Source organism: Amia ocellicauda, chromosome 7 (genome assembly GCF_036373705.1).
Source record: "Amia ocellicauda isolate fAmiCal2 chromosome 7, fAmiCal2.hap1, whole genome shotgun sequence".
NCBI lineage: Eukaryota > Metazoa > Chordata > Actinopteri > Amiiformes > Amiidae > Amia > Amia ocellicauda.
Window position 1 is genome coordinate 8,285,056 of NC_089856.1, and position 14,415 is coordinate 8,299,470.

Here is a 14,415-nt window from a genome sequence, read left to right on the forward strand (position 1 = left end):
TGGTCAGCCGATTAACCCTTTATAAGACTAAGGGCCACTTTTTTCAGTTGATAAATGTAGATGGCATAAACTATGAAGGAGCTACACACAAACCGGAAAACAAAACAAAAAAAGAGCAGAGTGTAAATGGTGAACTGAGCTTTGCAACGAAACCAATAGAATACCTTGATGTGCATCACATACAAAGCAGTCAGGAAGCAGCAGGTTGTATTTGCTAACAATTTTAATAATAATTGATAACAGTAACAAGAAGAATCAAGGAGAGCATGGCCACTCTGGTCTGTGAAGGGCATGGTGTCCAGTGCTGGTCTACTGGGGCCTACACTGAAGAGGAGAGGGGTTGTCTTTGGTCCATAGTTGGAGGGGAAAGAAAGGGGGGACGGATGGCAGGATCTAGGGAGACGACAGAAGGCACTTCTAGTTTTAGAGCAGTCTCTGATGCATAGAAGGAAAGAAATTAAAGTGGAATAAAAAATAAATCCTAGAAGCATCAAATGCTGCAATTGGGAGCCGGGACAATCAGGTGTTGCAGACTTATTTCAGAACAAGGCCATCTGCATTCATATTGACAGACAAAAAGGCAAGAGACCCGCAAGCGGTGTCAGTGAACTCTGAATTAGGGAAGCAAAGTAATGCTGACTTGAAATGTTCAAGGTTATTAATAATGACAAACTGTACAATATCCAGTCGTGTGTATTTGCAGACATGAATCGCATGCCACCCATCTGAGGGCTCTGGACTGCTGTGTAATTGGAATCCCCCTAAAAGTATTAGCAGCAACCAAGGGGCGATACTGACCTTGTGTGAGAGAGAGAGAGAGAGAGAGAGAGCAGGTTTCTTAAGAGCACAGATTCAACAACGGTCTGATACAGTACTTGAAAGAATGGCAGTGGCCTGCAAGTTTGAATGCTTTTCAACAATATTCTTTGGAAATTAACAAACAAAAACAAATGACAAAAAAGCACAGACAGCGTACAACACTGAAACACCAGTAGCTAGCAAGAGTCAGCCACTGTGAGTCAGGCTGTAACGCCAGCGAGGCTCTGGACACCGAGCTTTGAAATACATGAGACCAAAGTCAAATCTGACTAGCTTTCGCCATCCACAATGTGCACACTGTTTAAAGCATTCCAGGTGTGGTTGTATGGTATCAGCTGATTCAGAGAAGGGAGGGGGGGGTGGGGGGACAAAGAGCAGAGATTCAAAGTTTGCATAACAGCTTACAGTCCAGACTCACAAGCACACGCAGAGATGGACAGCGACTAGAAAAAATTGATTCTGACGTGCCAGAGGCAGCGTGGAAGTGAAGCTAAGGCTATTGGCAAATGGAGCCCAGACTAAGATTAGAGGCAGTGAGGCAACAATTGTGCAAATGTCTCACTGAAGGAAGGCATTTGAAGAACAAAACTGCCTCAGCTTTTATTACCTTACATTTGATATTGCTTAGGAACGCATCCCATGTGGCAGATCACAGGGTCAATAATGGGAATCACCCAGCTCTGGCAATAAAAGACAAAATGTCAAGCCCTCAGATGGAATTCAGCGCTCGACACTCGCAACTAGAGCTCAAGCAACATAGAGAGAGAGGAAAAATCACAGAACTCGTCTGAAACCAGCAGGTTCACAAAGTATTAAAGACACCTCCTAGCTTTAACAATGTACAGTAGAGAAACATTACCCCATTATTCACTTTATGCCCTTTAGGGACAAAGTGTAGGGCAGATCTTAGGTCTGCTCCTCTCCAACCAATTAGGTGATGCAAGCTGGAAAACTACACTTGCAAAACTGGGTTTATCAATTACTGAATTGTAGATGGATCAAATAGTTTTGCAGTTGCCCTTTATATACATTTATATATATATAAAAGTGTGATGGTTCACCTGAATCCTAGGCCAACAGAAGCTGCTACATTCTATAAGCTGGAAAATCTGCATTCAGTTATTCAAGTAAATGAATAGAAAAAGAAAATTGATCTATACATCAATTCACAATACATTAACTTCTGCCTGCTTACTTTTCCCATTACATTTTTGATCGCTTAAAAATGCAATGCAATGCAATGCAATGCAATGCAATGCAATGCAATGCAATGCGACTTTCGTTTTGTGAACAAACCAGAACCAAAACTTTCGACATCCATGCAGTGTAAACAGACATCTATAATGAGGTAAAGTTCAGTCTATAATGCAATAAAGCCCTGCATTGAAGGCATGCTAAATAAAGTGTACAACCTTTACAAATCAACCTTCCCCAGTTCTGAATATTTCGCCCCATCCATATTTTATTTCTTTATTTTTTTAAAATTTTGTTTTTAGTATTATTTTTTTCTGTACAAGAACTGGGACAGACTTTTACAGAAAAGTTTGTGACGGAGGAGGGTGGCACCTACTTACTAAGTATATTTAAATCAAAACCAAAAACGAATTCTATATAATAAAAATCGATTCTCTATTAGGACAAATCAAGTAATTAACCAAGAACAGGACTCTACGAACTCCTTCCAGGCACATGAAAAGATTTGGAGCCGAGCCAAAATGCACAACTCTGAGCTACAGCTAAAGTCTAGGTCAACAATTTTGAGATGGCAAACTCCAGATACAATGCACACAAGCTCATACGTTTGTGAAATACACCAGGTATTTCGACAAACTCAACATGCTCTCGCATTAGTGGAGCCTAAATCAGTCATTTAACCAAACAAACACTGAAGAAGGGTTTAAGAAGCCTCCAAATGCCTCTGGACTGATGGTTTAAGAACATCAGAAATCGTTCAGACTAACTGCCAAAGCTCATCTCCACAGAAGCACAAGCTTAACAGGGACTCAAAGGTTGCAGTTTGCCATCACCCAAGACCAGCAATAACCTTATCGTAGAAAGTCTGGCATGTTGTGCCATTTGTAGGAGGCAAATAGGAATAAATTTAGGCAATGCTCAAAACTTAGAAGTAAAAATCAAAATAAAATTGAACTAAATGGCTCAAGATTAGCCACAAAGTGTGCATCTAAGAGTTCATACCCCAGAACTACTACAAGTTTGTACTCCATTCCATTACCAAGTACCCACACTGGATAACAACTCATTCCACTAACAAAACACCTATACAACCCATGGGAAGCCTTGTATGGTATGAGCAATTATGACTGACAACCTGTACTAGTGGGAAGCACAAGTAAAAGCAGCAGACAAAGGCATCTGATAGAGCGACAGAAGACTGGCAAGAATGGGCACAGGACAGAGGGAGAGAAGGGGCAGGATAGCAATTTGGATGGCAGAATGACAGGACCTTGGGTGGCACTACAGCTCAAAGGATGTAAACGATTTCTACATCTTCAATAGGTAGAGGTGCTGTCCAGGGGGGGACGTAATGTGGGGGAAGGTGGTGGGGGTGGTTCTGGGGAGAAGGGGGATGGGTGGGCTGTGTCAGGGGCAGTGAGTCCGGGGTGGGCGTTGGGGCAGCCCATTGGGAGTGGGGCGAGGGTGCTGGGTGGAGCCATTGGCGGAAGGTGGGGCAGGGGCAGCGGCCGGGGCCACCCCCTGGCTGCGGTTGGTGGGGTAGCGATTGCTGGTCCGGACGGGGTTTCGGTCCTGGTAGTAGGCTCCATTCGATCTTTGACCTCCAGGCTGGTAGCCTTGACCCGGCCTGCGATTTCCTTGGTAGCCCTGTCGGAGAGAGAAGAACGATCCCTTAGCATTATCTACCAGTTCCAGTCACATTATAGCTAGGAATGTTGCACTGTAGTAATATTAAAACAAATTATAGATCTTTCAGATGTTAAACCAGTTAAAGTATAAAAGAATACTGAAGGGAACATGACGGAATGCAATCCACAGGTCATATTATAGTAAGTATTCACCCCCTTCATTTGGAACATGAGGTTCACGGAACTAGCAAGTGACAAAGATGGGGCTTGTTCTGAACCAAACCGGTACATAGTTGATTCAGTTATTGAACACTATTGGTCATTTTTGACAAATTAGAGGACCAAGATATTCAGGAACAGGTTAGCCGACAAGGTTCTGGTAGGTCACGTGCAGATCACTGAGTTAATACAGGGCAGTCACTCGGTCTTTTCATTCAGTGGGGTGGCTCACCTGTCTGTGGGGCTGTGTGGGTCGAGCAGCAGCATCCCGGGGGCTGTATCCTGAGGCCTGGGGAAGAGGGGGCGGGGGGCCCTCGGGGGTCCCGGGGCTGGTGAGGGAGGAGGAAGCGGAGCTGCAACGAGAGCGGCTGGAGTAGCCCGTCTGAGGATGATACACTATTGGAGAAACAATTCAGAAGGAGAACCGAAGAAAGTTAAACTTAGACCGCCTTTTCCCTACATGACTAAAACAAGAATGAGGTCAATATTTTTGTATTCTATTGTAATACTGGCACAGATTGTGGATTTCTTTTTCCTGTAAAGTCAGAGTCATGTAACACTATCTCCCATGGTTATTTATCTGTCCTTGGTCCTTCCCTGTTTGGCAATAGGAGTTTAGAACAAACAAAAACAAAAAGGAAAGTTCAGTCCATTGTTGGTTGGGCAACAGTCCTGCAAGTTGTGTAAGTCAGTTGACCCTGGGATAAATGATCGACTCAGTCCATCTCTCCGATTGGCTCAGGACAGGAGTAGCCAATTCCAAACTGGAGGATCTGCGGTCAGTGGCATAAAACACCTTAAGTACTTCTCCCTTATAGAAGGGGATCAAGTAAGAGTGTTGCATAACCCACCTTAAATATTCCCCTGAGGTTAGGAAAATCCCTTGCGTCTTGTTCAACTTTTTCTGCAGCCAATAGACTAAGCTTATTGAGTGCTGCAGGCCGGTTACCATAGAAACAGCACGACGCCTCAGGTATTTGTTTTATTTAAATTTGTTCAACATAATGGCAAATGGAAATGCTTGAATGAACTGTCCAACCCTTCGACAAAGCATTGGAAACCTTGTGAATAATACGGCTAACTCTAGATTTGTGAATATGAAAAATCTTCGAACAGTTAAATATTTCCCTTAAGTTAGTTAAGTGTATACACTTATGTGTTCAACCCACGTAGGATTCCTTACCTTCCCCTTAAGGCATTTAACTTAAGTTGTTTTATGCTACACCCTTACACTTAAGTACCAGTTAAGATGTAAACCAAGGGGGAAATTCACTTAAGCCATTTTATAGAACCAGTCACTAGGTTTCTGCAAGTTTAAAAAGTAACTTTTCCACCCAGGAATAATCATTGAATTCAACTAATTATCCAAAGAATAACTTCAGTTAAGTCATTAAGACCTGATGCACAATGGAAACCAGAAACCCTGGTGTCCCTCAAGGACTGGAATTAGCCACCCCTCGGATTGGGCAAATGAAATGTGCTAGAACCAAACACCAGCAAACTGCAGAGCCCATAAAGGGAGGCCCATTTTGCATACCATGGCCAAAACTCATGATGTTCTTCTTGGCAGGTTCCAGCTCATAGGTGAACTTGACAGCTCTTCCCAGATCCTCGTCATACTTGCGCTCACTCACAAAGTGCTATGGAAGGAAAGAAAATGACTCAATGTTGTATTTGAATATACACAGACACCCTTTCCACAAGACCGCTGTATGACCTGTAATTACCCATGTGCTTATCATGCAAAATCCATGGCCAGGTCAGTGAATTGGAAAACAAAAATGATGTGTTAAATACACACACAATTAATTGTTCCTTGGTTCCACTGGGTATATAAAACAATTAGTCTTCCAATAGAAAGGAATGATAGAAAGATAATAACCTAAAGAGTATTAAGATTAGAATTATAACCTTGCAGAACTACATTTGTAAACTTTAAATTTACATTCTATTGAAATAGTACCAAATGTTACTTTAATTTGTATTAGATTATAAAAATGGAAATGAAATCTGAAATGAAATAAATGAGATTGATTTATTGCTTAAATTGCCACATTAAGAAAAATGTCCTTTTTGGCGATTCAGTTAATCGTATTTTAACTCATTATCCAGCAACATGTACACAGAATTACACCAGATGACAACAATTAACCAGTAAAGGGTGTTCAATACACAGACCCATTAGAGGCCAAATCTGTATTTCTGGACCCGCAGAGCTGGCTTTCTAAGTGGTGGCGTTTAAGCAATGATATGTTAAAAACAGAATTAATTCCAACAGGACAAAGTTTTGTGGATGATTCTACTGTACTTCAGGTTTGACTAAGTGCTGGCCATTTGATTTAAAGGAGCTAGAAAAGTTGCTGGCCCTTTACTACTAGGATCAGAGCCCCTTGTCCTATACAAGGAAGAGGACCAGGGCCTTTATTTTAGTACAAATATTCTCAATCGCAGTCCTTAAGACCAGGAGCCCCTTCTCCCAAATCTTCCTTGGTCTGACTAGAAGATTATGAATCAGAAGAATTTAGTTAATTTATTTAATCTGTAGTATAATTTGCAGTCTGTACAGAAGTATCTTTTATGCCTCAAACTGCAACATGCATTTAAAAGACTTCAAATGTCTAATTGATCAAACTAGGTTAAATTGAGAATCCCAGTTGGAACAAAGGCCAGAAGTTGCCTTCTAGGAATGGCCAGCTAAAAGCCTCCCTGGTTGTTCTGGTTAATAATTGGGAGCAGGTGTGATTGTTCCTGTAGTGATTCGGTGAGCCGAGAGCAGCGCCATGCGATCCTGGGCCCAGTCTCACCTTGATGTCTGCGCGCAGTTCGCTCAGCTGCTCCTCAGACATGGCCGCCGCCTGGTCAGTCAACCGCCGCAACTCCTCTGCTTTCTTCTGCCGGCCGTCCAGGATTGCCACTGCAACACACATGCTATTTTACTTGATTTATTAGGTGGCATAAAAGTCCTTAATACCCTTAAGATATTAGTGCACAGATGGTGCTTATGTACACAGGCCCAAAAACATTAATATTCATATACCAATGGATAAAGAAAGCATGGAGGACTGTTACTTGACCATCTCTGTAACTGAAGTACAGAAACAACTTTGCAGATTGAAAAGAGCAGAAGAGGAAACCAATAACAGAAAAATACCCTGAATAAAAATCCTTAACATTTAACTGCAGTTAAGTAAGATTTTGGAGCACGCAGTAGCTGGAATGACTGTGGGCAAGATAAAGCAGGATGTCTTAAGAGATTTCTTATCCAGACAGAGAGAGGGGGAGGGAGGTGTGGATGAATGCCTGGCCTGGCCACTCCAGTAGCCGTTTTGTGGGATGCTGGGCTGCAGAGCTCAGGGTGCGGAGCGGCGGTGGATTAGTGAGCTGCCCCTGCACACAAAGACTCTATTCACATCCCAGACAACTGAGACCAGCACCATGCTCACAAATCGCACACCCTCACAGAACAGGCAGAGAGACCAGAAATAAAGGTGGGGGGGACAGTTTCTAGAAAGATTCTAGGCCAGAGGTCACTAACAGGCGGACCACGGTCCGGATCCGGACCCAGAAGCTGTTCCATACGGACCCGGACCTACAGCCAAAACAGAAGGTTATGATTTAAAACCTGACGTGGCGCTTCTATTTTAACCAGTAGTCTTTACGGTAGTGGTTTAGTGGATGAGGAAACACACAGACCAATTGCATGCGAGTTAAGCCATCCCACATGATACCACTCAGCCAATCAAGTCTGTGCATTGCAGGCGGTAAACATTGTGACTCTACAGTGCAGACAGATGAGAGGCAAGTTACACATGAAAAGACGGTAGAAAGAAAAAGAAAGATAGCGATACAGACGACTGCACTGGAAAAAGTTGAGAAAAAGACAGGCGAGACTGAGAAAGGGAGAGAAAAATAAGGAACAAATGGCGCTCTCCAAAAAAAGAAAAGTGGACAGCGAAAATAGAGGATTTAATCCGGAATGGACAGACTCATTTCTGTTCATACTTCCCACTGGGAGCACTAAACCAGTGTGTCTCATATGTTCAGAAACCATGGCACTTATTAAAAGTGCCAATGTTAAACGCCATTATGAGACAAAACAAAGGTTTTGAAGAAACATACCCACTCAAATCTGAAGTGACATCACAGAAAATAGGTAGTCTCAGAGCCCAATATGACCAGTCCACCAGGATCCTGAGCCACACATTCACTGCCCAACAACGTGCTCATGAGTGTTCCCTCAGAGTTGCTTGGATTTTGGGTCAACACAAAAAGCCATTTACTGATGGAGGGGTTGTCAAAGAATGCATGAGTGCAGTAGCAGGTATTGATTACATGCAGATGTTGATATATATCACACTAAATAGTTAGAAATTATGATCTTCCGGACCTTTGCTTCAAGAAATTCTCTCTAACTGGACCTCTTTACATTCTAGGCCAACATTTAAAAAGCCTGAGATTCAATTGCAGTGAGAGGGACAAGCATTTCCGAAGGATTTGAGTATTTTGACTCACACATTATATTATATCCATACCTTGATTTGAATTTAGTTCATCATAGGAAATCTTTTAGGATATTGCAAGGATCCAGAGTTATAGATGGATTTTAATTTAAGGCAGGGCTAAAGGGATGACAGACATACATTCAAGCAAAATGATGACAGGACTACTTAAATCCCAAATAGTTAGAAAGGAGTTCAATCTAATCCTTTGATTACTCAATAGAAGGCCTTGATGAAAAAGTTCAGTTTTGGTGTGACTGACTTTTTACGGGGTACAATTTGAAAGGATAAATGAATAGCTGTCCCCAGACAAATGCAGATGACTCGGGGACTCCGAGGCAGGGGCGCCTTTAGACCAGGTGACGTTAACCAATCAAATAAAACCATGCCAACCCCTTTGCGACTTTAAATGAGATGGCATACCAACAACAGAACCCCTGTGCTTCATCATTTGTGGAGAAAGCTGATCACAGGGGAATGCGTGTAATCTGAAAATGTTGGTTACACTTGTCCTAAAAGCAGGGATGAACAACTCCAGGCCTCAAGGGCTCCAGTTTGTTCCACCCCAAATTTACATAATTGAACTAATTTGAAGCCAAGTCAAATTACTTGTCATTAACTATTAATCACTTATTTGAAAGGCGTATTAAAAACCTAGAGGAATATGGCCCAAGGCCCCTCGCGGTTGGCTTTCTGACTTGGTGTGAGGAGGAAAATGATTAATGGCTGTCAAAACGCCTATAGTTTGCATTGGAATCCCCCAGAAAAACTTTCACAAGTTACCAAAGAGAAAAGCATAGAGTTCAGATGGGACAGGTTGTGAAAGCATTGCGACACGGATCTACTCACTGGCTTCTGCTTTGACTTTGTCCATTTCCGCCAACAGGGCCACCTCACGGTCCATTAAACTATGAAGACAGAAGGCAGTGATGCAAAAAGACTGCAGTGAATATAGCAACCCCACCAATCGCTCATAGTTATCACTGGAGCATTTGTGACCTCCACTCTTATAACAGGTGTGATTAACATAAGCCGTTCTTTCCGAGTTACATCTGAGAGCACAGTTTTGTTTTATTTTGCTTTTCAATAACAGACAGATGTGGAGGGTTTTAGCGTGAGAATTGAAGTCAATCACAATAAAAATCGGCTAAAACGAAAGCACTCTGGGAGCTTTTGGGCATCAGTGCTCGGCAGTAATGCACAGTGTTTGGCTTTAGGTAATAGTCAGGATTGCCTAGGCTTGGAGCTCAAGAATGAGTGGACTTGGACCTTCTAACCCTACTCAAACACTGCTGGCATGCACTTGAAAGGCAATAAAATAAAGGATTGCTTCAGCAGGCACTCTTGATCTACACTTGCTCTAAGCAAATAAGCATGGACTTCGTGCATCACAATGTTTGATTGTTAAATGCCAGATCACTACCTGGGTCAAAGTTCACTTTTGCTACATGGACTACCCAATTAGCTCAGGAGATTATGAGCAAACCTGGTTATAAAGATTAATCCTGGGATTAGGTCAATAAGAAATTTAGGTCTGACAACTTTTTGAACTGACAATTCAGTTTTTAAAACCATGAACTGGCACAGGCCAGTATTGAAGTTTGGTACTCAATTTCATATTCACCTCTTAAAAGGAGCTCGACTATATGATCAACTGGTAAAATACTCTGGTATGCTGGTTCACGGGAGATGGATAACTCCTTTCTAAATCAATTGGTTAGGTCCTGAAAGATCTGCTTTCAGCTAGTGAGGGGACCTCCCAGCACTGCCAGGACTTGCTGGGGCACACAACTGGTTTCACAAACAAGGCAGTGACTTATTGTACTAGCAGGAAACCATTTCATTAGCACTTCAGTTTCACAAGTGCTGCTGCGGTCCTCACCATGTAAAGAGGCAGCCGATTTGATGGCCTCCGAGAAATTGTGCTAAGGAATTCCCCTGGGTCAGCAAGTACAGATGCTGAATAAAGACTTTTGCAAAACGTGTGGGAAAGGCCACATAATCCATTGCCTGAAGACAGAACTGTCAACAGCAAGCCCTGCCATGTGATGCTATAAAAGTAGGCCTAAGGAAGCTCTATAGACTCTTATGTAAAATCCTTGTCAGACTGCAAAGGAACATCTCCATCTACCAGCTTTGCAGCTCAGCGAAGGTCTGCTTCATTTTCTTGATGGAGGAGTCCATCTCCTCCTTCACCACCACCCTGTAGCGGGTGAGCGAGGCCGTACAGCGCTGCAGGTCCTTCACAGATTTGTCGATGTTGGAAGCTGCGAAAAACAGAGGGAAAGCATTAATGTGGGTGTTGGAGATGGCCAAGCCTTCAGTATCACCTTGCTTCAGGGACTACAAATATGGATAGATACAGATGCTAAAGTAACTATTAAGCCCAACAGTGAAAGAGGTTAGACTACAAAAGACAGAATGCATTGTAACACTGTCCTTTTGAACCTTCAAGACCTTCACGAAATACAAAACAGTACTTATCTTCATGTTAATTATAAGCACACACCCTTAAGATGTTTGTTTCAATTTTCAGAACCAATTGTATTTACATTTCAGTTTCAATTCACTTAACTGAGTAAGTGGATTAATTAAGAAGCTGTTAAAATGAATAACCTGTGAAAAATGTGACCTTCCTGGTGTGCGTTCTATTGCACTGAATGGATCATACAAGCTCCAAGTCAAACAATCTTCCGAAAGACGTGCAGCAAAACACTATTCATAGCATCATTGGGCATTGACAGAAGATTCATTGTCATCATTTCTATGTCCACCACTTACTGCCTACTCCCAACAAGAGCATAAATATGCTGTAAAATATTTTCATTCCCATTATAAAATATGTACTAGGGAAGTTAGTGGTGTACACATCTAAAAGCACAATCTATAATGAAAGTGGTGCAGAAATATACTTCCCCCATGTAATTTCCTCCCAATCATCTTGGAGAAGTATATTCAGAATCTATTTTTGCAGCAGAAGTAGCACGTATCGGCAAGGTAGATTAAATGAAAAGTAGAAACTTGTATAACTGCTGCAACAGCAAAAGCTACAAGTAAGAATTTAGTAAATGCAGACAATATTCCACCTTCAGATCAGTGCTCTTGATATTCCAGCAGCGTTTAAAGGCTTTCAAAATTCACTTAAAACCGGAGAAAATTGTTCAGTTGGTCGAGTAAGGTATGGATAAAATGACAAACTAGTGAAATTCGATGGTTTGCTATCAATCACAAGACAGTGACTATTTTCATGTCTTCTGAACATTTCTTGTCATTGTTGCAATTATTCCATGTTTACTGGATTTATCATTTGAGAAAGTTGCCATTACTGTACCTGTCCATATGATGTACAACAAAAGGATTTTTGTAGAACACATTTCTAACTGTTAATAAAGTCTTTTGCACTTTTTCTATCAAATTACTACAGTTATGCTTTCATGGAGGAATCCCCTTTCCTGGGGCTATAAAACCAGTCGGCCACTTTAACATAGCAGATGTGCAAGTGTAATTGCATTTACAATTATATGAAAGGATGATGTTTTAGACATGGTTTAACCAAAACAATAAAATGAAGGGCTCGGGTGGAATGAAAGCTAGAAGACCAAGGGACTGAATTTGGAGATGACCTAGGATGCTGAACACAAGACAGTGGATGCTTTCTGGACACCCGCTACTCCAAAAGGTCGATATACTAAAATGGGGGGTGACTTCAGTTCAGAGGGATGACGTTGCCATAACTTTACACTTTGGCAATCAGGTTTTTCTTCTATGGGAGTAGTTTTTTTTTTTTTTTTTTTTTTTTTTTTAAGTTTCTCTGCTCCATGCCTATGGTTTTATTTATGTAGTGTACTGTCAATATTGACTTGCAATTCATGTATATTTTGACCTTTAAAAGCACTGAGGCAACTCTTAGGGAAAAGTCACTAGATTAAAATAAGATGGCATGATTGGATTAGACTATGTTTAACAGGCATCTTGATTGGAACACACAAAACTCAAAACATCAGCATCACAGTCTGAGGGGCAAAGCTCTCACCAATCTTCTTGTTGGAAGCCGAGCCCTCAGGGATGAGCAGCGAGAGTGTGGCGGTCTGCTGGGAGCTGGAGCCGGCGCGGGGGCGGGGCTTGGCACCAGGGCCACCAGGGCCTCTGGGGATCTGGTGGGACCGGGGAACATGGGCCTGAAGCACTGCCTGGCTCTGCAGGTCAGTTTTGGGTTTGCCGTCTTCTGCTTCTGTTCCTTTGGGGAGGAAAATGAAGTTCTACTGAGAACATGTCCTTTAGGGTTGATAAAAAGGGATGGGGAATATAAACTGATTCTTGAAGAGCAAAAAATAAATAAAAATGGGTCCAAGGTCACTGTGATACCGAGATCACTGTAAAATTGAAACCAGCATGAAAATTAAGCATTACACCTTTGCAATTTTAAACTGTGGCTTTTTCATATGCAAGTAAGCAAAAACCAGACCATGATTGGCTGATCCAAGGTCACCGACTTCTTAGATGTCTTTATTAGCATAAACTAATATTAAACATTAGGTAAACATTACCCTCAAACTGCCCCCTGTTACTATGGAGCCCTGACTCCCAGCAGGGCAGAATAAGACATGGCTCACTGTTATTGTTTGTAATGTTCTGGATTAACATTAAGACACTAAGCACACAGATAGAAGGAAATCCTCGTAGAAAAAGATGCATGTTTTTTAGTAACAATTCATTGTAGGGCTGTGCCTTTCCTCGTGGAAATTGACAAATGTAGCATCATGAAAACATTTTGGATTTAATCAGACACTCAGCTCTTACAATTACAAGATCTTCTCAGCTGCTGCTAAAAAAAACATAGTAACAAATTTGAACAGAGCTAAATTTGGCTTTATGTAAATGGTCAGCCTGCATTTTGCAACACAGCTTAAAAGGTGAAATTGTGAAAGAAGCCATTATACTGAAGGTTGTACTATAACCAGGTTTGGATCCTTTTTGGTTTTAACATTCTAAAGAATACCACATCAAATGTCTTCTTAAAACAGGATCAAAATATATATATTCATTTCATTTCATTGTACACAGAACCTGTACATTACAGTACAACAATATTTTAGTCCAGATTATAGAGTAACTGAGACCCCAAGCCTCAAAAGTTTTGGGGTCTTTCCTTGTACAAAATGCATTAAATTTTGTTACAAAACTTAAAACTTACATACAAATACCATGGGTGTCGTAGGAAAAAACCTAGAAAAACCAAGAATAAATAAATGCCTTTAGAATTAAAGTCTCCTGAATTTATAGTTTGCAGTTTGTGTTAGTTATTTGTAGTTGTTGATGCTAGGCCAGTTACAGCTGGTAAACGCAAGACACTCCAAACATATCCAGAAGGATAATGGACTTAAAACAGTTTAGATGGCTTCAGTGAATACACAGGAACAGCTTAATTCAAAATGACATGGGAAGGAAGAAGCAGAAATCAGTCTACGAAAAAGCATTTTACAATAGCGAGGGATTGAAGCTTCACAGACAGTTGCAGCAAATTTCACACCCACTCACCCCACTGTCCAGTGAATCACTCCAGCACTGTTGCTGTGGAGTGCGTGAGTCACATCATGGTATAGTTTTATGATTCAGTGCTAGATTTTCCTCTTAGCCTTTGTCAATTCAGAATGATTCCCATTCCACTGATGCAATTAAATGCGGACATTCGGTTTGTGCATCTTTATAAGCAAAAGATCAGAAGCTGCAGACTATGTACCGACTGCTTATCCCCTTGCACATTTGACCCTGAAGACCATCTGGACCAGGGGGATGCAACCATCAGTCTATTCTTAAATACATACTGGGGAAGGTGGGGCTGGTAACTAGCTATAAAAGATACTGTAGAAATGGGAAACTGCACTATAGACACAATAGAGATTCACAGAAGCCCAATATAATTCTGTTACTACAAACAACTAAACTAATTATTAAAACCAGGTTTAGGAGATAAGAGTTAAATTTGTATTGTAATTGTGGGGCAGGAAAGGGTTTGGTGGCATGTACTTTATTGCTTATTTGAATCTAGGTCCTAG

The 14,415-nt window shown here is 41.5% G+C and overlaps 1 protein-coding gene across 3 annotated transcripts in view; it reads right to left on the reverse strand.

Moving 5' to 3' along the window:
- Window positions 1-205: 205 nt before the first annotated feature.
- spats2 (spermatogenesis associated serine rich 2) overlaps window positions 206-14,415 on the reverse strand; it is a 39,550-nt gene continuing 25,340 nt past the window's right edge. For all 3 annotated transcript variants that reach the window (XM_066708178.1, XM_066708180.1, XM_066708179.1), the window contains 7 exons: window positions 12,393-12,596; window positions 10,491-10,626; window positions 9,209-9,267; window positions 6,665-6,774; window positions 5,398-5,500; window positions 4,093-4,256; window positions 206-3,660 (listed from right to left, as the gene is read on the reverse strand). In XM_066708178.1, coding sequence (XP_066564275.1) covers window positions 3,421-3,660; window positions 4,093-4,256; window positions 5,398-5,500; window positions 6,665-6,774; window positions 9,209-9,267; window positions 10,491-10,626; window positions 12,393-12,596 — 1,016 coding nt within the window. In that variant the 3' untranslated portion in view covers window positions 206-3,420. The remainder of the gene's footprint in view (window positions 3,661-4,092; window positions 4,257-5,397; window positions 5,501-6,664; window positions 6,775-9,208; window positions 9,268-10,490; window positions 10,627-12,392; window positions 12,597-14,415) is intronic.